A 24435-nucleotide genomic window follows, 5' to 3' on the forward strand; every position below is an offset into this window, starting at 1 on the left:
ATTTTGGAAAGAGTACAGAAGAGATTTACCAGGTGACTGTCTGGATTATAGGGTATGAGCTATGGGGTTGGGTTGGACAAATTTGAGTTGTTCTCTCTGGAGTGCTGAAGGCCAAGTGAAAACCTGCTGGAAGTTTATAAAATATGACCAGCAAAGGTAGTATAGACCAGTGGTTCTCAACCTTTTCTTTCCACTCACCTTCCAATTTAAGTAATCCCTATGTTATAGCTGCTCTGTGATTAGTAAGGGATGTTTAAGGTGGGATGTGAGTGGGAAGGTTGAGAATCACTGCTCTAGACCCAATTGTGACTGAAATATTTTGCTTGAGAAAAATTGTCATTGGCCCATTTCCTTTGGAGTTCTGAAACCGTGCACATAATGAATCAATGAGGTTTTCAAACTTTTTCTTTCCACCTTGAGCAATCCATTATGAATCACAGACTGCCTATGGCAGAGGGAATACTTAAAGTGGCATTGTGAGTTGAAATAAAGGTTGGGAACCACTGGCATAGACAGACTATCTTTCTCCTGGGAGTAAAAGTGTCACATTCTAAAGGCATACTTTGTGTGAGGGGGTGGGGATAATTTAAAGGAGTTGTGTGCTGCACTTTTTCTACAGAGTAGTGGGTGCTTGGAACCGGCTGATCATGGTAGTAGTGGAAGTGCATACAACAGTAGCCTTGAAGAGGCTTGTAGATAAACACATGAGTAGGTAGGGCATATAGGAATAGGGCTTATGTGCAAGCAGCAGAGTTTTGATTCTGGCACCATGGTCAGTGCAGACATTATGGGCTAAGATGCTATACTGTTTGCTCTATTTGTTCTGAGTTAAGCAATCTTTAACTTTTCAGTCAAAAATCTCATCCAATACATGATACCACTGGAAATGCAGTATTAGAGGGAACAATCTAGACTATATTGCTCAAATCTTTAGAAGCCGAATAATACTCAATCTGAAGCCGATGAAACCTACTTGCACTTGACTAAGCATGATATTCTAGTGTTAAACTTGTACAAAATATGAAAAAGCTAGTCTAGAAAAACTGCAGTCATTCCTGGTATTTGAAATGGGCAATTATAAGACCAGAAAACCTTTAAACAAAATTAATTTTCCAATCTTGCAACAGAACTCAAATGCTGCATGTTCTCTTCAAGTAGACTTGACAATTGGGCCTACCAGAATATAGGTACTGGATATACTCATGCAATTGGCAATACCTGACTGCCCCTTTGGCCCAAAAATTGGCTTTTTCGTATGACCCATGTAAAAGTTGGCCCCAGCCGCCCCACATCCAAACTCCTGACCACAGATACTTGCCTAGGCAGCCCATGCATCTGAACTCCTGACTACCCAGCCACCCGCCCATCTGAGCACCCAACCGCAGGTTCTTGCACTAGCTGCCTGTGCATCTGAGTTCCCAAAGCCTTGCCACCCAGTCCTGGCCATCTGACCTCCCAATGGAGGTACTTGAGTCAAAAGTTTGACCCATGTAAAAGTCAACCCTAGTTCTTTTTGGCCCAAAAAAAGTAGTCCAAAACATTTGACTACTGAAATGTGCAATTTTACCATACTTGCATTTTAAAATTTTAATAATTATTCTGCACTTGGATATTGCTGTGAGATTACATCTGCTGTGGAACGAATGTGGTAGGGTGCAGATCCTGACTTTGGTGAGTTAATTCTGACCATGACCAACCTCTCAAACCATTTCATTACAATAGATGTAAGTGCTGCTGGGTGATGGTCAATAGCCCCTTTTCCATTGGCATCCCAGTTAATTGGCTCTGCAGTGTCACCCTTAACTGGGAATTGCTTTTCCACTTAACACACTCAACCCTGGGGAATCAGTGTTCTACCTTCAACTGGAAACGGGGGACTGTCTGCTGTCCCTTTTCCACTGGTTTTAATTTCACACCGACTTAAGCAAATGTCGGGGACATGAGTAGGGGTAGAGGTGGTTAATCTCTGCCGTGAAATTATGTCATTTGATGCCATTGTTTGGACAATGTTCCTTTTCTTCTGGACAGGTCCCAGTTAAATCCTGGGACAGGTTGCCAGTGGAAAAGGGGCTGTAGATTCTATCTGGCCAGATATCTTGGCCACTGCTTTTAAAACAAAATTAAACTATCATAAAATCAGGCCCATCTTAAATTGCAATACCATTATTTGTTGACTGAGAATCCACGTATCTATTAATATTCATATCATCTCCCAACAGTATTATTTGCATTTTATAAAAATAAACTTGATTTTTCTTAACTTGATTTTTATGGAAACACAAAATGAAAGAAAATCAAATGGACTGGTTCTCCAGTGCCTTGTGCTTTCAAGGCCAACTAATACCAACAGTATTAGGAGCCACATAAAAAATAGGAAAAACAGAAAAACAGAAGATTGACATGTACTTTTCCCTTGTATTTCCATTTTAATGAAAAGCAACATTGCAATAATTTCTTTTTTTCCCCCAAGGGTTGCTCTTTCCCCTCTAATTTTTTTCTCTCTATTACACTTGAAATTTGTTTGCCACGATGCGTCAGACAATGTAACTACAAGAAACAATTAGATGCTTATCTTGTCACAATGCTGTTCAGTATCTTCCACAAATGTTTTATTCCATAATTCTTTTCATATAATCTTTTTAAATTACATGATGTGCACCCATTATAATTTATCAGTGCAGAAGTTTTCAGAAAGTGTGGTGACTTCAGGTTTAACGATTCCCAGAAGCCATTCAGGGGAAAAGATAGTTCAGATGCCAATTCCCCCACAGACCATGCATGAGATCAGATTCAGAAAACTGAAATGTCAACTTCCACATGAGACTGCATATTAACGCTGATGGAAATGCACAATAACATCAAGGTTCCATTCATTGTCATGTAATAATACATTTAAATTTTAATATACAGGATATACTTCAACTTTTGTCTGCCATAAGGCAAATGAAGAGTCACCATGAGCATGGTCTGGCATCCTTAACATAGGAGAAAGAAGTAAGAGTCCTTACTTTATACACAAATTATTAAAGCTGGGTATCATCCACCTTTCAAGCACTTCACCTAGCTGTGTGAATGCATTGAAGGCAGATTTGGGGGGGACTGAACTTGCCTGGCTTTTATCCACCAAGGTAGGTAGTGTTAGAAGTAGAGTGGGCTGTACTACACGTCCCACTCTTTGGCTTCAGAATGTTGGCTTTCTGTGTAAAAGGACTCGCTGACCTGGCTTTTCTGTTTTGTGTTTACAAGCAAGCTGTCTTCCAGAGATGGGTTGTGTATCAGGCAATAACGCGGCTTTTCTGTTTTTTTAAAAAAGGGCTTGTCCTTGGATTCAACTCCAGTGTTTCTGCAGCTACATGCACTCCTTTTTGATCGATTGGCAATCCGAGTTCCAGGTGAAAACCTCCAGCACAATCAGGAAGCCTTCAACACCTGAGGCCCTTCAAGAGCCTCAGCACTCTCAAATCCTGGTGCCTGGTTCCCATGAGCCAGTTCCAGCAGCCTGATGGTACTCTCCACACTTCTTGCACCAATCTGCTGCTGTCTTGGAGTCTGAAACCCCCTGGTGGTAGATTTTCAAGGACTGGTACCATCATCTTGGGCACAGACCCTGCAGTTGGAGGATTTGGGGGGAAAAAACTTTTGGCTCCTTTAACAAGCTGCTTAGTCTGTACAGCACTGTTGGCATGAGGGCATAGACAGAAAATGGCCTTGAAAGTAAGTATAAAATAGTGAGCATTAGTTTGCACAAAGCCTGAAGCCCAATCCTTCTCACAGGTAAGTGAGAACAACTAAATTTAAAAATGAAAACATTTGCAATTCTAACCACAGTGCAATATTTGATTATAAGCTTAAGGGATCTTATGGAACTATTGTAACATGGCACAAGATGGAGATGGCAAAGTTGTTTCCAATGCCAGGTGAGACAAGAACTGGGGGACATAACCTCAAGATAGAGAGGATTAGATTTAGGTTGGAGATGAGGAGGAACTGCTTTTCCCCAGAGGTTAGTGAATCTGTGGAATTCTCTGAATAAGGAAACTGTAGAGGCTGCTCGTTAGTTAGACAGATTTTTGCATAGTAGGGCTATTAAGGGTTATTGGGAAAAGGCAAGCTCAATCTCAACAAACGTGCATTGCAGAAGATCACTTTAAATCGAAGAAGCAACCACTCCAGCTGCTTGGTGAAATTCTATGGGGAGCTCTTGCTGCTGGTAATAGAACTAGTAGCTGTAGCCCATTTCATGTCAGGACTCCGCTTGAGTGGATGGAAAACTTGCCATTCAGACAGCAGCCCTAAAAGGCTGCTTCAGTGTCCCATTCATATCGAGAGGTGCCTCTTGGCACCCTCTGGGTGGGGCAACTGGTTCCATAGCACTATCTGTCATAAATACATGGCAGAGCCATGGCCATCTTACTACCCATAATCCCCCACGCAGCTGAAACAGTTTTGTGGTTCCCAGAACAGTTCCAGCTGCGTGGGGATTATGAGGAGAAGAAGAACGGCTGTTGCTCTACCGAGTTTAAAGCCGCAGAAAGTGGCCTGCACTGGCTACCCTGCCGGTCCCCAGTACCCTGACAGTTCCATTTTCCTTCCCCGAGAAGGGTTGGAATCTAAGATGGCCATGGCATACTCAGAAAAGTGTAAGGGCGAAGAACCTTTACAGACAGATGTTTTCCCTCCTTGAAAGTGCTTTGTAACTGCCTTTTAAAATCTGCATCACAATCCCTTCATGCTTGTCAGCCAGCACCTCAGTTTTTGAGGTAAGGGATGAGTGTTAAGGCTGTGTGTTGTCGGGAGTGCCAGATGTAGGAGGTCCTGGAGTCTTCCAGACTCCCGGATGTCCATATCTGCACTAGGTGTGTCGAGCTGCAGATTCTCAGGGACCGTGTTAGGGAACTAGAGCTGCAGCTCGATGACCTCAGGCTGGTTAGGGAAACAGAGGAAGTCATAGACAGGAGTTACAGCCAGGTGGTCATGCCAGGGCCACGGGAGGATGAAAGGTGGGTAACTGTTAGGAGAGGGACAAAAAAACGTAAGGTGCCACAGAGGAGCCCTGTGAATGTAACCCTCAGCAATAAGTACGCCTCTTTGAGCACTGTTGAGGGGGACATCAAGGTTGGGGGGAGTGACAGTGGCTGTGCCTCTGGCACGAGGTCGGCCCCTGTAGCTCAGAAAGGGAGGGAAAGGAAGAGGAGGGCAATTGTGGTACGAGACTCCATAGTTAAGAGGACGGATAGGGGATTCTGCAGACGCAGCAAGGAGAACCGGATGGTGGTTTGCCTCCCTGGTGTCAGGGTCCGGGATGTTGCTGCTCGTGTCCCGGATATCCTAAAGTGGGAGGGACAGGAGCCAGAGGTCGTGGTACATGTAGGTACCAATGACATAGGGAGAAATAGAGAAGAGGTCCTAAAAAGTGAGTACAGGCAGTTAGGTAGGGAGTTAAAAAGAAGGACTGCAAAGGGGGTAATCTCTGGATTACTCCCTGTGCCACGTGACAGTGTGAATAGAAATAGAATGAGGTGGAGGATTAACACGTGGCTGAAGGGGTGGAGTAAGGGGCAGGGTTTTAAGTTTCTGGATAACTGGGACCTTTTTTGGGGGAGATGTGACCTGTACAGTAAGGACGGGTTACACTTAAATTCCAGGGGGACCAGAATCCTGGCAGAGGTATTTGCTAGGGCTACTCAGCATCCTTTAAACTAGAATGGTTGGGGGGGAGGGAACAAAATAGTACAGAGCAGTAAGGAGAAGGTTAGAATGCAAACAAAGAAAGTTTGTTGTAAGTATTTGAATATGGATGGGCAGGTGATAGAGAAGGGAAATGCTCTGGAAGAAGATGAAGGGCAATTGGCAGGAAAAGTAAATAATGTTGTTATTAAAGATGAGGGAAAACAGGGATTAAAAATTGGGAAATCTCTGAAATTCATATATTTTAATGCCAGGAGTATTGTAAAAAAGGTGGATGAGCTGAAGGTGTGGATTGATACTTGGAAGTATGATGTGGTAGCGATTAGTGAGACATGGTTGCAGGAGGGATGTGATTGGCAACTGAATATCCCTGGGTCTCGTTGTTTTAGGTGTGATAGAGTCGGAGGGGCAAGAGGAGGTGGGGTTGCATTGGTTGTCAGGGAAAATATTACAGCGGTGCCTAGGAAGGATAGATTAGAGGGCACATCCATGGAGGCTATTTGGGTGGAACTGAGGAGTAGGAAAGGAGAGGTTACACTTGTAGGGGTGTATTATAGACCACCCGGAGGGGACCGAGACCTAGAGGAGCAAATCTGTAGGGAGATAGTAGATATTTGTGATAAGCACAGGGTTGTAATTATGGGAGATTTTAATTTTCCACATATAGATTGGAAAACACATTCTGTGAAAGAACTGGATGGGTTAGAGTTTGTGAAATGTGTGCAAGATAGTTTTTTACAACAATATGTAGAGGTGCCAACCAGAGAAGGAGCAGTGTTAGATCTACTGTTGGCAAATGGGATGGGTCAAGTGACGGAGGTTAGTGTTGGCGAGCACTTCGGGTCCAGTGATCATAATGCCATCAGCTTCAATGTCATTATGGAAAGAGAGAAGTCAGGGCCAAGGGTTGAGGTTTTTGATTGGGGAAAAGCTAGATTTGAGGAGATGCGAATGGACTTGCAGGGTATGCATTGGGACAATTTGTTTTATGGGCAGGATGTAGTAGAGAGATGGAAGTCTTTTAAAGATCAGATTTTAAGAGTGCAAAAGCTTTATGTTCCTGTTAGGTTAAAAGGAGGGGCAAAAGGTTGGAGAGAGCCGTGGTTTTCAAGGAATATTGGAAACTTGGTTCGAAGAAAAAGGGAGGCGTACATTAGATATAAGAAGCATGGAGTTAAGGAGATGTTTGAAAGATACATTGAATGTAAGAGGAATCTTAAGAGAGGAATTAGGAAAGCTAAAAGAAGGTATGAGGAAACTATGGCAAGCAGGGTGAAAACTAATCCAAAAGAGTTCTACAAATATGTTAATGGTAAAAGGAAAGCTAGAGACAAAATTGGTCCCTTAGAAAATCAGAGCGGAAAACTGTGTGTGGAGCCTAGAGAAATGGGGGAGATATTGAACAGTTTCTTTTCTTCGGTATTCACTAAGGAGAAGGATATTGGGAGTTGTGAGATAAAAAAAGCAAATTGGGTAAATATTAGGAATATAGAGATTACAAAATATGTAGTTTTAGGGCTTTTGAAGAATATAAAGGTGGATAAGTCTCCGGGACCAGACGGGATCTTCCCCAGGACATTGAGAGAAGTGAAGGAGGAAATAGCAGAGGCTCTGGCGGTAATTTTCCAAATGTCATTAGATATGGGGATAGTGCCGGAGGATTGGCGCATTGCGCATGTGGTTCCGTTATTTAAAAAGGGTTCAAGGAGGAAGCCTGGCAACTATCGGCCTGTAAGTTTGACGTCTGTGGTAGGTAAATTAATGGAGAAAATTCTTAGAGATAGTACTTATAAGCATCTGGATAGACAGGGTCTGATCAGGAGCACTCAACATGGATTTGTGGGAGGAAGGTCATGTTTGACCAATCTGATTGAATTTTTTGAAGAGGTGACTAGGAATGTGGATGAGGGTAGCGCAGTGGATGTTGTCTATATGGACTTCAGTAAGGCCTTCGATAAGGTACCACATGGAAGGTTAGTTAGGAAGGTGCAGTCTTTAGGTATAAATTTTGAGATAGTCAAATGGATTGAACATTGGCTGAAAGGGAGAGACCAGAGAGTGATAGTGGATAATTGTCTGTCAGGTTGGAGGCCGGTGACCAGTGGTGTGCCTCAAGGATCTGTATTGGGCCCATTGTTGTTCGTTATATATATTAATGATCTAGATGATGGGGTGGTGAATTGGATTAGTAAATATGCAGATGATACTAAGATAGGTGGAATAGTGGATAATGAAGAAGGTTTTCAAGGATTGCAGAGGGATTTGGGCTGCTTAGAAAAGTGGGCTGAAAAATGGCAGATGGAATTTAATGCTGATAAGTGTGAGATGCTTCATTTTGGTAAAAAGAATCAGAACAGGACATATGTAGTAAATGGGAGAGCATTGATGAATACAGAAGAGCAGAAAGATTTAGGAGTAACGGTACATCATTCCCTGAAGGTAGAAACTCACGTGAATAGGGTGGTGAAGAAGGCTTTTAGTATGCTGGCCTTTATCAATCATTGCATGGAATATAGGAGTTGGGAGGTGATGTTGAGATTGTATAAGACGTTGGTGCGGCCTAATTTGGAGTTCTGTGTGCAGTTCTGGTCGCCTAATTATAGGAAGGATATAAACAGAGTGGAGAGAGTGCAGAGAAGGTTTACCAGAATGTTACCTGGGTTTAAGCATCTAGAGTATAGGGAGAGATTGGACAGATTAGGTATTTATTCTTTGGAGCGTAGAAGGTTGAGAGGAGATTTGATAGAAGTATTTAAGATTATGAAAGGGATAGACAGAGTGGATGTGGATAGACTATTTCTGTTAAGAGGAGGAAAGATTAAAACAAGAGGACATGAGTTAAGAATTAAGGGGCAGAGGTTTAGAGGTAACATGAGGGGGAACTTCTTTACTCAGAGAGTGGTAGCCGTGTGGAATGAGCTTCCGGGAGAAATAGTGGCGGCGGAGTCAATTGTATTATTTAAGAAAAGGTTGGACAGGTATATGGATGAGAAGAAGATGGAGGGTTATGGGCATTGTGCAGGGAGGTGGGACTAGAGAGGGGTGTTTGGTTCGGTGCGGACTAGAAGGGCCTAATGGCCTGTTTCCGTGCTGTAATTGTTATGTTATGAAATAAGTGGCAGAAGATCATGCAAGTGAACACACCCAGGATTACATTCCAAAACGTATGGCAGTTCAGAACTGTTCATGTAGCATTTTCATGCGAATGAGATGACAACCTATTTGACGTATTACCATCAAGACTCTGGATCAATATTACTAGAATGAGAGTGGATGTATTCTGGTCAAATATCCACAGAGATGAGAAAGGCCAATAAAGTGTGCAATTCAGGGACTTTGAAACGAAATGTTTCCACTGCATAGTTCAATATAACTAGCATGAACACAGTTTTATTCAAGTTTTTGAAGATCATAATGATGTCAATTGTGGTGATTGTCTACAGACTGTAAGCCAGATGAATGTCCCATCTTATCACACTGTTGGAATCAAACATCAGTGTAAAGTGGGCAAAGTGGGGCAGGAGCCCTGTGTGTCTAATAAACCAAGTGGAAGTGAAAGCTGTAAAACTCAACAAGTCACAGTGTCTTTTATTTAGGAAAGATAATTCATACATAACCAATGTTTCCGGCTTGAACCCTTCATCCATGTATGAGCAAAATGTAGGCAGGTGCCTAAACAAAATGGTATGGGGGAGGAGCACATGCAAGAGGCATGGCAGGTAATGGAGGGATGGCATAGTAGCAGACAGGGAAAGGAGGAATGGCTCTGAATGGAGAGGGAAAGGGGTGGAGAGCTGGAGGAAAGAAGACAGAGGGAATGGAGAAGAGCAAAAGAATAGGGGCCTAGCAAAAACCAGATAAGTCTGTTTATGCAATCTGGTTGGAGAGTGCCCAGATGAAATATTGGGTGTTGCTCCTCCAATTTACAGGTGGCCTTAGTTTGGCAGTGTTTGAAGCCATGGACAGCCATGTCAGCATGGGACTGGAGTGCCCCATTGAAATGGTTGGTGTTATGGAATAAGTTAATAAAATGCATCTTAAAAGGGTAACAAGTAGGTGTTAATGAACCAGCATGTTTGAACAGTGCCCAGGCTCAAAAACTGATAACTTTTTTGCTTCTAAACTGGTGCCAAAGATTTAAATGTCTGGTTGGAGTTTGTTGCCCTCAGAGGGGCCATGTGGTTTTGTAAACAGAGAAAACATCCATACTTGTTAGAGTATTCTGCAACAGTTTATATGGATACTGCAAGTTGGCAGGCCTGCTGCAAGACCCCATTTCGAAACTGGTTCTGACTTCTGCCTATTCTAAATCTCTAGTCAATTTCAGATGTTGTGGCTGGTTATTGTTTCTCCTGGAAAAGGGGAAAAAGAAGAACTCCTTATGGTAACCTGGAAGAAGAGATTATCTTTTGGAAAAACCCAAGAAGGGTAAGTTTCTTTGGTAAGACACTTCAGTTGCTGATTGAAGGAGATCAGTTTGTGTTCAATGAATAATTAATATCTCTGAAATCAACAAAGACCTTCCAAAGGAGTAACAAGTTAAGTTAAAGGACCAGACCCTGTTGAATATAATGTTTAATTCTGTGCACAGTATGGAAGATTGCCTGATACCAGTGATCTTGGAGCAGTGAAAAGTGAATGATTGGACAGTGAAAAAGAACTTTTCTGAACACAAACATTATTACATTCACATGTGCTTAGAATTAGAAGGGGTGTAGTTTGAGTTAAGTTAATAGTAATAAAGCTTTGATCTTTTTATGTATGAAGAAAATAAAACAAATTTTATTTAAGTAGCCATTGTCTTGGTGAATTTTTGTTGCTGCTGTTTTTTGAGCTTTTTGGGCTCGTAACATTGGCCACTGGAAGAGCAAAGGTGCTCAGTGAAGAAATCTTCCAGTCTGTGGCCAAATCAGACTTTTACTACTCAAAGTGAAACATGATGGACAGACTCAGTAGATTGAGAGACACCAGATAAAAGGAGATAGTGACCATAAAAGCAAAGGGGTTAGGTGTAGGAAGCCAAGTCATATGGGGGGGGGGGGGTGATAATTAGAAGACAAACATTGCTCTAACTGGGATCTGCTCCAACTGCAATCTGATGAGAGAAGAATGGTGGTATAGAGAGAGACCAGGGGAGGGAGGGGGGGGGGGGGGAAATAGGGTGAAAAGAGCACAAGAATCTTGAGGGGAAAAAAAGTGGAGGGGGATAGAAATCAAAAAGTAAGGGGAATAAGAATGGGTAAGGAGCTGGGTGGTGGAAAAATAGTGAAAAAGGAACAGGAGGAGGAGAAACATTACCTGAAATTATAAATGCTTTATGTTCATACCATTAGGCTGTAGAATATGAGAATGAGGTGTTGTTCCTCTTGTGTTGGGCCTCTCCCTGGCAGTGAAGAATCCCAAGAGACAGATCAGCTTGAGAATGGGAAGGGGAGCTGCAATGGCAGCAACCAGAAGCACAGGATGATCATTGAGGACAAAGTGTAGGTGCTCTGCGGAAAGTTCCCCAAGTCTGCATTTATCCTCTGATGTAGAGGAGGTTGCATTCTGAGCACTGAATGCAGCCGGTAAGGTTGGAGGTAGCGCATGTGAATCTTTGCAAGGGTTTCAGCTAAAATGTCAATCATTCTTTCTCTCCCTCTGATGCAGCTTGACCCACTGATCTCTTCCAGAAGAGTGTTTTGCTTCAGATTATAGCACATGAAGTGTCCTCAATTACCTAGTTCAACTTTCTTATGCTCGTAATTTTGGTTTGGATTGTATACAACCCAATTAAATCAAGGAAAAAAAACATTTGAAAGCTAACGATGCCCAACATTCATGGGGTTGTTACCAGAAAGTTCACCATGGATATTGGCATAAAGGTCCTTCTTATTGAGCCAACTTATTAACCACCTGATCTGTTTTAACTGTTCAGTAACAAAGGTTTAAATGGAAATATATCTGCAGTTTGTATCAAGTCTCTCATCAAGCATCTATTTACATCTTTCCTACTTTTCCAGATATTGTCTTTCATTTGTTAATTGTGAACTTTCTTAATCATTTACTGGCAATGTACAAGTTGTTTACAATACATTAGTACAAATGTCAATGGCTCAAAGATGTGTTCTGTAATTTTGTTATTCTCAGTAAAATTATTTTTTACTGATCAATTTGATCACGCGTTATACTAATGTTGCCATAGAAGTTGAAGAGCAAGGCTGGAAAGTGAAGGTGTACCTGGTCGAAGTCTGTTGCAATATTAGTTAAATAGTATTGGGTTTTAGCCTCATTCTTCACATTTTCACCCACTTAGTGCAAACATTTTCCATCATTGGATTTAAAAAGTAGAATGGAAACTGACAACAAAAAGACAAAAAAATAACCTGGACATGCAGAACAGAAATCACATGTGTGTTTAACGTAAAATAATTGAAATTGGTAAGTTGTAAACATAGAAACATAGAAAATTGGAGCAGGAGTAGGTCATTCGACCCTTCGAGCCTGCTCCGCCATTCAACGAGATCATGGCTGATCTTAAAGTTCAGTACCCCGTCCCCACCTTCTCTCCGTAACCTTTAATACCCTTATACTGAAGAAATATATCTAATTCCCTCTTAAATATATTTAATGAACCTGCCTCTACTGTCCTCTGTGGCAATGAATTCCACAGATTCACCACCCTCTGGGTAAAGAAATTCCTCCTCATCTCAGTCCTCAATGGTTTGCCTATTATCCTCAAACCATGGACCCCGGTTCTGGATTTTCCCATCATTGGAAACATCCCATCTGCATCCATTCTGTCCAGTCCTGCCAGAATTTTATATGTCTCTATGAGATCCCCTCTCAATCTTCTAAACTCCAGCGAGTACAATCCCAATTTGCGCAATCTTTCCTCATAAGTCATTCCTGTCATTCCAGGTATCAGCCTGGTGAATCGCCTCTGCACTCCCTCCATTGCAAGAACATCCTTCCTTAGATAAGGTGACCAAAACTGCACACAATACTCCAGGTGTGGTCTCACCAAGGCCCTGTACAGCTGCAGTAAGGTATCCTTGTTCCTATACACAAACCCTCTTGATATGAAGGCCAACATACCATTTGCCTTTTTAACCGCCTGCTGTACCTGCATGCTCGCCTTCAGAGACTGGTGTACAAGTATCCCTAGGTCTCTCTGCACTTCCCCATCTCTTAATCTATTGCCATTCAAATAGTAATCTTCCCTCCGGTTTATATTACTAAAGTGGATAACCTCACATTTATCCACATCCATGAAAGACCCCAACAATGAAGACGCTGTTTACATCCGGTACCCCACGGATGGCAGTCTCTTCAATCTGAGGCGCCTGCAAGCTCACACCAAGACACAAGAGAAACTTGTCCGTGAACTACTCTTTGCAGATGATGCCGCTTTAGTTGCCCATTCAGAACCAGCTCTTCAGCGCTTGACGTCCTGCTGTGCGGAAACTGCCAAAATGTTTGGCCTGGAAGTCAGCCTGAAGAAAACTGAGGTCCTCCATCAGCCAGCTCCCCACCATGACTACCAGCCCCCCCACATCTCCATCGGGCACACAAAACTCAAAACGGTCAACCAGTTTACCTATCTCGGCTGCACCATTTCATCAGATGCAAGGATCGACAATGAGATAGACAACAGACTCGCCAAGGCAAATAGCGCCTTTGGAAGACTACACAAAAGAGTCTGGAAAAACAACCAACTGAAAAACCTCACAAAGATAAGCGTATACAGAGCCGTTGTCATACCCACACTCCTGTTCGGCTCCGAATCATGGGTCATCTACCGGCACCACCTACGGCTCCTAGAACGCTTCCACCAGCGTTGTCTCCGCTCCATCCTCAACATCCATTGGAGCGCTTACACCCCTAACGTTGAAGTACTCGAGATGGCAGAGGTCGACAGCATCGAGTCCACGCTGCTGAAGATCCAGCTGCGCTGGATGGGTCACGTCTCCAGAATGGAGGACCATCGCCTTCCCAAGATCCTGTTATATGGCGAGCTCTCCACTGGCCACCGTGACAGAGGTGCACCAAAGAAAAGGTACAAGGACTGCCTAAAGAAATCTCTTGGTGCCTGCCACACTGACCACCGCCAGTGGGCTGATAACGCCTCAAACCGTGCATCTTGGCGCCTCACAGTTTGGCGGGCAGCAACCTCCTTTGAAGAAGACCGCAGAGCCCACCTCACTGACAAAAGGCAAAGGAGGAAAAACCCAACACCCAACCCCAACCAACCAATTTTCCCTTGCAACCGCTGCAATCGTGTCTGCCTGTCCCGCATCGGACTTGTCAGCCACAAACGAGCCTGCAGCTGATGTGGACTTTTTACCCCCTCCATAAATCTTCGTCCGCGAAGCCAAGCCAAAGAAGAAGTGCATTTGGCATGTATCTGCCCAGTCCCTCAATTTATCCAAATCACACTGGAGCTTCCTGACCCCCTCTTCCGTGCACACAACCCCTCCTAGCTTAGTGTCATCTGCAAATTTGGAGATATTACATCCAATCCCCTCATCCAGATCATTAATGTAAATTGTGAACAGCTGGGGTCCCAGTACAGATCCCTGTGGCACCCCACTGGTAAAGAGATGGTAGATTGGAAACTCCTGTGGAACATAAACATTTTCACAGGCCTTTACATATTTCTGCACTGTTCTTATTTTGGCATACTTTGTCTCAAATTTAAAATTTTGAGCATTTATTACAATGAACTAACTTAGATCTGCATGGTATAGATACATAGTTCATGAATATAGTGACACAAGTTGCTGTTACCAACTTAGATAAATTTTAAGATAACCAAATAGTTTTCAAAATGCCACATCTCAAACACAAAAATATCAATTAGGGCAGAAGAATATTTGATATACAAGAACCATATTACATAATTGCACAGAAGTTAAGTTCACATTAACTTGCTGGATGTCAAAAGGCAAATTATTCCCAATGATTTCAATAACTTGCTCTTTTAAAAATGTCTGCTGAGATTTTCTTTAAACCTTCAAAAATATGTTTTGCAAATGCTAATAGGTCTGTAGCATCATAAACATTTTATTTAAATATTTATCACTCTATAAATGCTTTCATTGTTCAATGTAGCCCGTGGCAATGAAATATTCACCATCATTAAACATTAATAAGATTTCACATTTACATTTTAAATCTTCAAAACTAAAAGCCAGGCACATATAATCAATACTTATCTAAGATTACACAAGAACTCTGGATGACTCGCGTGCTCAGCATTCAATGACAAGTCTTAGAGATAATGCTAATGAGCACACAGGAAAATAAGTTTTGAAATATTTTTATGGGCCATAAAGAATAATTCACAAATTCATTCTTACTTTTCTCCAAAGAGATGCTGCAACTGCCCTATCAAAAATAACTGAATGGAGATGAGTCAATTTCTTGCCATCTTTAGATGTGATCTATAAGTTTCCCAAGGGGCTTAAACTTGAAAATACAGTTGTTTCGCACCAATCTCAAAGTTCCATCTTCAAAATTATCTCACTGTCTCAAATGAATGATGATAAAAGATCAGTTTGGTGAGAATGACAGGATATATAAATTACTTACCAGCTTACTGCCAGTTCATGAACTTTGAGGGTCTTTGTCATTTTACATCCACCTGATCTAAGCAAATTACTAGGTGTACCTTTCATCTGAGCAAGGTAAGGGTTCACTCTTGTGTCAATAGGGAAGTCCGAATCCTATCAATACAAATATATTTTTTCAACTGTTGGGAAAATAGATTATTTGAACATTAATTTCATTGTTAAAGGGCAAATAAAATGTTTTTTTTAAATTCAAACACAATACTTTAGCAAACAATAAAAATTATAATTTATTAGTTATGAATGTACATATTTTAATGTTATGCTACCATATTTTCATAATTACAAATTATAGTAATTTGTTTCTTACAAATCACAAATTAATAACAATAGATCCATGAATAATTTTCTACTTAGCATTACCTTTTATTGATATGGAGAAAAAAGGACAGATTTTAAGCATGCCTTTTCATCATAATCAAAGCCAGTCCTACAGCCAGGATGTCTATTGGAGCACCTTAAATTCTATATTACACTTTACACTATAGGGAACACCCAGAAGAATAATAAGATTGCTCTAAACCACCAGCTAACACTTCTCTCACAGATTCTGCATGGTATAGATACATAGTTCCATGAATATAGCGACACAAGTAGAAAGGGTGGTGAAGAAGGCATTTGACAAGGAGCATCTGCACATATAATTTATCTCATTTTCTGAGATCTGGACATGTAAAGATAGCAATTATTGTTCATTCTTAATGGCCCTTAAGTTGGTGGTACACTCACTACATTCTTGAACAGTTCATAATCATTCTAGTCAAGATTCTCCACAGAATAATTGGGTAGGGAATTCCAGGATTTAAACCCAATGACAATGAACCAATGGTAATATTTGAGATAAAGTGGTGTGTGATTTTTGGGGGGAGCTAACAGTCATTGATCTTCCTATGGACCTATTGCCCTTTTCCTTCTTGGTAGGGCAGGCCATAGGTCGGATAGTGTGGGGAAAGACTACTTTGTAAAGTTTATGGGGTACCCATCAAATATGGGCTGCTTTATTTTAGATAGTGTTGAGCTTAAGAGTTGCCATTGCTGCATCCATTCATACCCACTTCTAGATTGGAACTTGTAGATGATGAAAGACTTTGGTGTGTTAGGAGATGAATTATTCACTGCAGAATACCCAACCTCCATTCTACTCTTCTGTGGATGGTCCATTTCGATTTCTGGTCAATAATGACACCCAGGATGTTGATAGTAGGGAACTCAGCAATAGTGTAGAATTGAATGTCATGAATCAGCGATTAGACTTTCTCTTGGTGTCTTGGGCTACTAAATTTCAATTTTTAAGAGCCATAAAATGTGATTTGTATTGCTTTCAAGATGCCACCAAAGACTACAGATAGTGAACTGGCAAAAGATTTTTTAAACAAAATGCTGCATTCAGAGACTTGGGTGATCATGACCAAAAAATCCAGGGAATTCCTGCTGAAGAAGTTAAATTGCCATATTTGTGACCACATTAGAATCAATTTAATGTCATGAACATGCTACAAAATTTGTTGTTTTGCAGCAGCAGAAATTTACTAGAATAGCAGAAATTAAAATCTAACTGCAAAATCTGTTATTTCAATTTTTAAAATATTTTAAAATCAACACATGACAGTTATAACAATAAATCATAAATCCCAATATTTCAGAGTTTACAAATGTTAATAAATAACAAAAAAACTTAAAAAAACAAAACAACTAATCCCTCCCCACCCCAACAGACCCCATACTCGCCCTACTAAACTAAAACCTAAATCTAAAATACATGAAGTAGCTATCTATTGATTTGGATTGACGTTCAAGGATCTCAAAGGAAACCTTTTTCAAACAAAGCCTTTACTCATTTTCAGGGAAAACTTCACCAGTTTGAAGGATTCAAAGAAACTATTCATAATTTTAATCCCATTATTCAAACATACAGGATCCAAATGTAAAAATACAGAATATTTACCTCTCAAATTATGTAATTTTTTCCAAAGGAATACAACTTTGAATCTCTGTATGCCATCTTCCTAATGTTTATGAAATGTCTGATTTCTAGGTAACAGCAATAGATTTCCTTGCTATAACCAAAACTAATTTAACAAATTTCAATTGAGAATCTAAAAAAGATAGTTTAGGAGTTATATTCTCAAAAATTCAGGATTTAAGGGTAAAACAACACTAGTAATTTGTTGTAAAAACTCCTTAATGGAAATCCAAAAAGGTTTGTCTTTTGAACAAGACCATGTAGAATGAACAAAAATTCCAACATCCTTTCCAAATCTAAAAAATTGATCCAATATATATGATTTCCATCTTTTCAATTTCTGAGGCGCAATATACAATTGATGTAAAAAGTAATATTTAAGTCATCTTTTTCTTGCATTAATTGTATTAGCTATAATTTGTTTACATAAATCTCACCAAATCTGTTGATCTACTGATATATTAAAATCTTGTTCCCATCGTTCCTTTGACTTAATCAAACCTAATTTAGGTGCTTTTTCTTGTAACATCATATATGCTATTGGGATAATTTTTTTAGCCATTCCATCAACAATTAACTGTTCTAAATCCAAATATTAAGCAAATGTTTCAATAGTGGAGAATCTCTATCAATTGTCATCAATCTCAGTTTCCATTTATAAATAAATTCTTCAGGTATAGTGTTACAAGCCCAGAGAATCCATAAACCCAGCAGCAATAGATATTCACCAAGATAAATGGTTTCTTAAACAAAAATTGCTTTTAATTATCTTCTTAAACTTGTCACAATTGACGTAACTAACCTAACTTTTTTCTAATTCGAAGCACGTATGTAAGTTCCGAGAAGTTCTTTGATTCACTGTCCAATCTCATTTCTCTTTCCTCCAAGTTCACTGGTTGCAGGCAATTCTTATACTGTGCAAAGAATTTAACAGTTATAAAGTTCACCAGGCTTTGGTGCTTGAAAGGTAAATGGTTACAGATCAGGAAGGTTCTTGTCGGTTTTCATTGTTCCAAGACCACCACAACTGATTTACTTCCATTAGCTGCTTCAGTGTCTTGCTGACAAAACTTGCTGCCTTGGGGTTCTCCAGATGATAAACTTCTTTCTTTCAGGTCACCACAGAGTACCTTTTTGTTTCTCTTATTCCAAGTGAAGCATTAGACAGCCAGTCCTCTCTTGCATGAACCACAAGGGCTTTGACCAAGCTGAATTAAGGTCTCACCATCTGTCTTCCAAGCTTGCCAGCTTGTCCTGTTCCATTCCCAGCTGCTGTTGCTGACTGTAACACTATAGAAGTGATCTCTCTTTCTCTCTGAGAGAAAGCCTGTTTTACTCTCTCTCTGCTTGCAAAACCACATGACCCTCTTAGAATAGCTCCAGACAATCTGCCGCTCTGACAAGCTTTTTCATCTGTTTGTAAACAACAATCCATTAATGAAATCTCTTGGGCACTCTCCAAAGCTTTTGCAAAGGCTCAGAGGCGGATATGTCTAGCATTAGCAGAGCTCCAGTATTTTAAATAAAATCTGGTTTAAAGTGTTTGTATGTGACCTACACTAACAAACCCTGCCCCAATTATCTTGCAAAAACCTATCTATATTCCATCACAATTGTTTCTCCAATCTTATTTAATTCCATTTCCACCCAGGATGATTGAATTTTCCCAAATAAAGAAACAAGAAATCTTAATTATGCGGCTTTATAATAATTCTTAAAATTAGGACGTTGTAATCCTCCTTATTTGTATTTCCATGTTAATTTTTCTATTGATTTTCTTGCCATTTTCCCTTTCCAAATAAATTTCCTAATTTCTTTATTTAGATCCTACGACAGCTGTCAGGTGTCCCTCGCTGTTTCCATTTTCATCCAGAATCTCTACTTAGCCTGGGAGATGGCTTTCCGCAGGTTGTACCTGCTCCTACTGTACTAATCTGGACCTCTGGGTTAAATGCCAGATCACAGGCATTTTTAAGTCCAATCTTATTATTTAAGAACAGATTCCTGTATGTTTTAATACATTCACTGGAAGTTGTTGTTAGTTAATAGGATTTCCTTTTTGGTATTTAATCTCTTTAATATATTTAATGGTTATGTTAGTACTTTCATAACATTATGATATTTATTTATTGTCAGGTGGGTTACACTGGGTACAAAAGAAATGTCATCCATAAGAAATTTATGCCCGTATCGCTGGTGAATAATCAGGACTTATTTTGCGTCTAGTTTTTGAGACAAAAAGAGCTCTGGTATTAAATACCAGAGCTACACACTATTTAGAAAATCTTTCACTTCTGCAATTTCTCACAGAAACTCAATATCATTCAAATTCGATCTCAGCCACACACCTTCTACCCAGTGAATTGCAAATTCTTAAATACTACATATCATTGGTGTTCAAATTGATTGGTTGGCGACTATGGAGGTGGAAAACAGCAAATTACAAAGGAATGAAAGATATTAATGGATAAGCTAAACTATGTCAAGTATTCAATGTGAATGCACATGAGGTCATCCATTTCTTAATATGGTAATTTCAGAATCATGGAGGAATGAAAGGATTTAGCAACTAGGTGTGAAAATGATTTACAGTTTGTGCTCAAATTCAAAGGGTAATCTACAACACAAATGGAGTATTGGATATTATATTTGGGAGTGGTGGATGGGAGGTATTAGCCTTCAGAAGTTGAAGAGATAGCTTAATTACACTGAATATTTAAACAGAACCTAACATGATACACTGCATTCAGTTTTAAAGAGGTTAGTCTGAGGGCATATATTGGCCTTGAAAGGGTTGCAGTACAAAATTCACAAGAGCATACAGTAGTAAATTGAAGATAAATTGCAATAATAAACTGTAAAAACCTGGATTCTATCCCCTTGTGGTTGTGGATTAATCTAATTAAAGAACTTCAAAGGAAAAATTGGCAGATGTTGGAAATCTGAACCAAAATAAAATGATAGTCACCAGGTTGAGCAGGCATCAGCAGAGACATAAAATCATAGATGAAAACCTGACCTGCTGAATATTTCCAACATTTTGTTCTAATTTGTTTCAATCAGCAGCATTTTTTTTGCTGACAAAATCCAGAATAGAATTTGGAATGATCTCATGTTTCAACACTTGGGTTGATGGTCTTTTTGGCTTTTAAGGCATATTGTTCCATAAGAAATTCAGTTTAGCATAACACCTTTACAGCACCAGCAATCAGGATAGGGATTCGAATCCTGCACTGACTGCAAGGTGTCTTTACATTCTCCCCGGGTCTGCATGGGGTTTCCCTGGGGGCTCTGGTTTCATCCCACCCTTCAAAACGTACTGGTCAATTGGGTGGCATGGGTTCATGGGCTGAAAGGCCTGTGACAGTGCTGTACGTATACATTTTTTTAAAATTTAAGATCTACCATAATGTAATAACACAGTGGAAATTGCTTGTGGGACTGAAAAACTGGTTCCTGGCAGCAATTCATCTTCAATTGCTAAAAGATTCAGCCAGAGGGATTCTGTGTTTATTTATAACAGCTTCTAACTACTGTTACTGATGAAAATACCCTCCAAGCACTCGAGTCAACTACAATCTCTGTGGTGCACGAGATTGTGCCTGGTACTCACAAATGTCTGCTCAATTCTGGTTATAAGATACTGACCAAAATCTTGACCTCCAGGCTAATCATCCTTAAGCAGGTCAGGATCTTAATAAGCTGTTGCTTTTCAAAGGACCTCATGCAGCTTTTCCATTTAAACCTATTGGTTCTCTTGTCATGTGGAAAATATTCAACAAACATAAAAGTAAAGGATGACATTGATTATAACCAAATGAAATTGAAAGGAAATCTGTTTTTCTGTCTTGTTAAATTCACCTTTGGATGCTTGCTCAGCAAGTGTTTTCTTGAATCTGGATCAGAAAGTTGCCTTTGCTCTCTGGCCTCAGCAAGTACTCTCTGGCTGGGACCATCTTTTTTACATTCTCTGTGGCCCTTGTAACCTGTTTGAAATAAACAGAAAACCATATTTTGCAAAGCTTCTCTTTGATTAAAACAGTAACCCCTTCCCCCTATGGAGATCGGTAGGTGCCAGATAGTGAATTTTCCAGTTGCTTGAGATTGCATGTTGCGTGGATTGGCAAACTAACCACTAGGGGGTGCCAATTTTAAGCTTTTGCATTTTTTTACCTATTTATTTTGAGTTTTTTGCCACTTGTTTGAATTCTGAATAATGGGGACTTTACTGTATATTTGAAGAACAATTGAAGGACAGATTTTGAGTAGAACAGTCACATGCAACTTTCAAATCATCATTTGGATTTTTATTTAATTTCATTTCCAGTCAAATCGGAATTGGAAGAGGGGCAAGGACTGGTTACTGGTGAGTACGTTTATTGGAAAGCTTGAAAAGGATGTGCAGTGAGTCTTGGACCTTCTCATTTCATTTCCAGTTGAGTCGGGGGTGAGTGACTGGTGATTAGTCTGTAGAAGTTTGTTGGAATGCTTAAAAAGGGCACAGAGGGAAAATAACTAAGCTGAGTGTTGATTTGTGGGAGTGAGTAGTTGGGCAATTGAGTTAATTGACAAGGGCCAATAAAAGGAGTGGTGCAGGGAGTGAGAAGGTGATAAGAAAGAGCTTGTTTGCTACCTACAAGAGAGGTAGGGCGGTTTAAATCATTTAGTTAAATTTAGATAATGGAGACAGCTAGGGCAGTGGATTGCTCTGGTGGTAGGATGTGGGAAATTTAGGAAAGTATACTTGTCCCAGTCACCTATACTTGCAAAAGGAGCATCCAGCTGCAGCTCCTTACAAACTGCGTTAGGGAACTGGAGCTAGAGCTGGATGAACTATGGATCTTGAGGGAGTTGTAGACAGGAGTTGTAGACAGGAGTTTTAGGGAAGCAATAACCCTTACAATTCAGGAGGCAGCTGGGTGACTGTCAGGAGAGGGGAGGGAAAGATGCAGAATACCCCTGTGGCTGTTCCCATCAGCAATATGTATACTGTTTTGGATGCTGTTGGTGGGAATGACCTACATGGGACAAGGTGAGATGGTCATATCTCTGGCACACAAGCTGGCTCCCTGGCTCAGAAGGGAAAGGGGCAGGAGAATGATGGTGATTGTGGACTTGTTGGTTACATAAGTGGATAGGGGGTTCTGTGAAGAGATTGAGGCTCCCAAATGGTATGTTGCCTCCAGGTGCCAGAGTCTGGGATGTCTCTGATCAAGTTTGTAGCATTCAGGAGGGGGAGGGGGAGCAGGCAAGTGTTGTGCTCCAAGTGGGGACCAAAGACCTAGATAGGAGTAGGGATAAGATCTTGAAGAGACAATACAGGGAGTAAGGAAAGTTTAAAAAGCAGGACCCCAAGTATGGTAATCTCCGGATTGCTGCCTGTGCCATGTGCCAGAGAGGGTAGAAACAGGAAGTTATGGCAGATGAATGTATGGCTGAAGAGTTTAGACAGGAGTTCAGTTTTCTGGATTATTGGGATCTCTTCTAGGCAAGGTTTGACCTCTAAAAAAAGGACAGGCTGCCCCATTATCCTGGCAGGCAGGTTTGCTTGAGGTGTTGGATAAGGTTTAAACTAGTTTGGCAGGGGGATGGGAATCAGAATATGCGAGATTAGGGTAGAAGGGAAGCTTGTTGTTAGGGTTGAAAAAGAACAAATTCAAAAATGCAAAGACAAAAGAGGACAGGCAGGTGAAGACCGGATAATTTGATGTACAATAGAAATACAGCAAGTTTGGTAACAGATTCTGGTCAAAGTGTACTGTACTTAAATGCACAGAGTATTAGGAATAAAGTGGATGACCTTGTACAGATTGAAAGATATAACATTGTGGACATCACCAAGACATGGCTTAATATGGATATGATTGGGAGCTGAATGATGGGGGGTGGGGGGGGGGAGGGGGAGGGGAGGGAATTAAAGGTAATGGAACCCTGAGGAAGTAGTGATCGTAACATGATAAGAGTTCAGTTTCTAATTTGAAAAGGGAAAGCTGGTATCAGCTGTGTTAATATTTCAGTGGAACAAAGGAAATTACAGTGGTTTGAGAGAGGAAGTGGCCCAAATTGATGGACAAGAAATAGAGAGCACAGGATAGATATATTCCAAGAAAAAAATGAAAATTGTTTGGAAAAATGGCACATATGTGGCTAACAAGAGGAAGTTAAGGCTAAAATAAAAGCAAAAGGGAGGGCATTCAAGGAAGCAAAAATTAGTGGAAAAACAGGACTGGGAAACTTAAAAACTTACAGCAAGAGACAAAGAAAGTTATTAGGAAAGAAAAGATGAATTACAAAAGGAAGTTGGCAAATAACATACAAAAAGGATACTAAGTTTTTTAAATGTATAGAGACACGCATAGATATAGGACCAATTGAAAATTACGCTGGAGAAATTATAATGGGTGACAAAGAGATGGCAGAGGAACTAAATGAATATTTTGTGTCATTCTTCATTGAGGAAGACAATACCAATATACCTGATAGTCAGAGGTCTCAGAATAGAATTGAGTACAGTCAGGATTACCAGAGAGATAGTACTGAATGGACTAAAGATGGATAAGTCTCCCGGACCAGATGAGATCCACCCACGGGTTCGGAAAGAGATGGCTTTGGAGATGGTGAAGGCATTGGAATTGATTTTCCAGAAATCAATAGACTCTGGCATAGTTCCAGAGGATTGGAAGGTCGCAAATGTAGTTTCGCTGTTTAAGAAAGGAGGGAGGCGAAGAAAAGGAAATTATAGGCCTATTAGTTTGTCTTTAGTTGTTGGAAAGTTATTGGAGTCCATCCTCAAGGTCGAGGTTATGAAATAGCTCAAGTTGCCTGACATGATAGGTCCAAGCCAGCATGCTTTCATGAAGGGAAGGTCCCACCTGACCAACATAAAGGAATTTTTTGAGGAAATATCAAGTAGGATGGACAAGAGAGAGCCTGTGAATGTTGTGTATTTGGATTTTCAAAAGGCCTTCGATAAGAAGCCGCATAAGATGCTGGTTAAGGTGAAAGTGTATGGAATTACAGGAAAGATATTAGATTGGGTGGAACATTGGCTGATAGGCAGAAAGCAAAGGGTGGGAATAAAGGGATCCTGTTCTGGTTGGCTGCCGGTTGCTAGTGGTGTTCCACAGGGATTGGTGTTGGGGCTGCTTCTTTTTACAATGTATATTGATTTTT

The 24435-nt window shown here is 40.5% G+C and overlaps 1 protein-coding gene across 4 annotated transcripts in view; it reads right to left on the minus strand.

Moving 5' to 3' along the window:
* LOC138761591 (sperm-associated antigen 16 protein) overlaps window positions 1-24435 on the minus strand; it is an 879716-nt gene that overhangs the window by 790499 nt on the left and 64782 nt on the right. For all 4 annotated transcript variants that reach the window (XM_069933944.1, XM_069933945.1, XM_069933943.1 and 1 more), the window contains exons 9-10: window positions 21124-21248; window positions 15262-15395 (exon numbers count right to left, since the gene is read on the minus strand). In XM_069933944.1, coding sequence (XP_069790045.1) covers window positions 15262-15395; window positions 21124-21248 — 259 coding nt within the window. The remainder of the gene's footprint in view (window positions 1-15261; window positions 15396-21123; window positions 21249-24435) is intronic.

The sequence above is a fragment of the Narcine bancroftii genome, chromosome 4 (assembly GCF_036971445.1).
Source record: "Narcine bancroftii isolate sNarBan1 chromosome 4, sNarBan1.hap1, whole genome shotgun sequence".
Classification (NCBI taxonomy): domain Eukaryota; kingdom Metazoa; phylum Chordata; class Chondrichthyes; order Torpediniformes; family Narcinidae; genus Narcine; species Narcine bancroftii.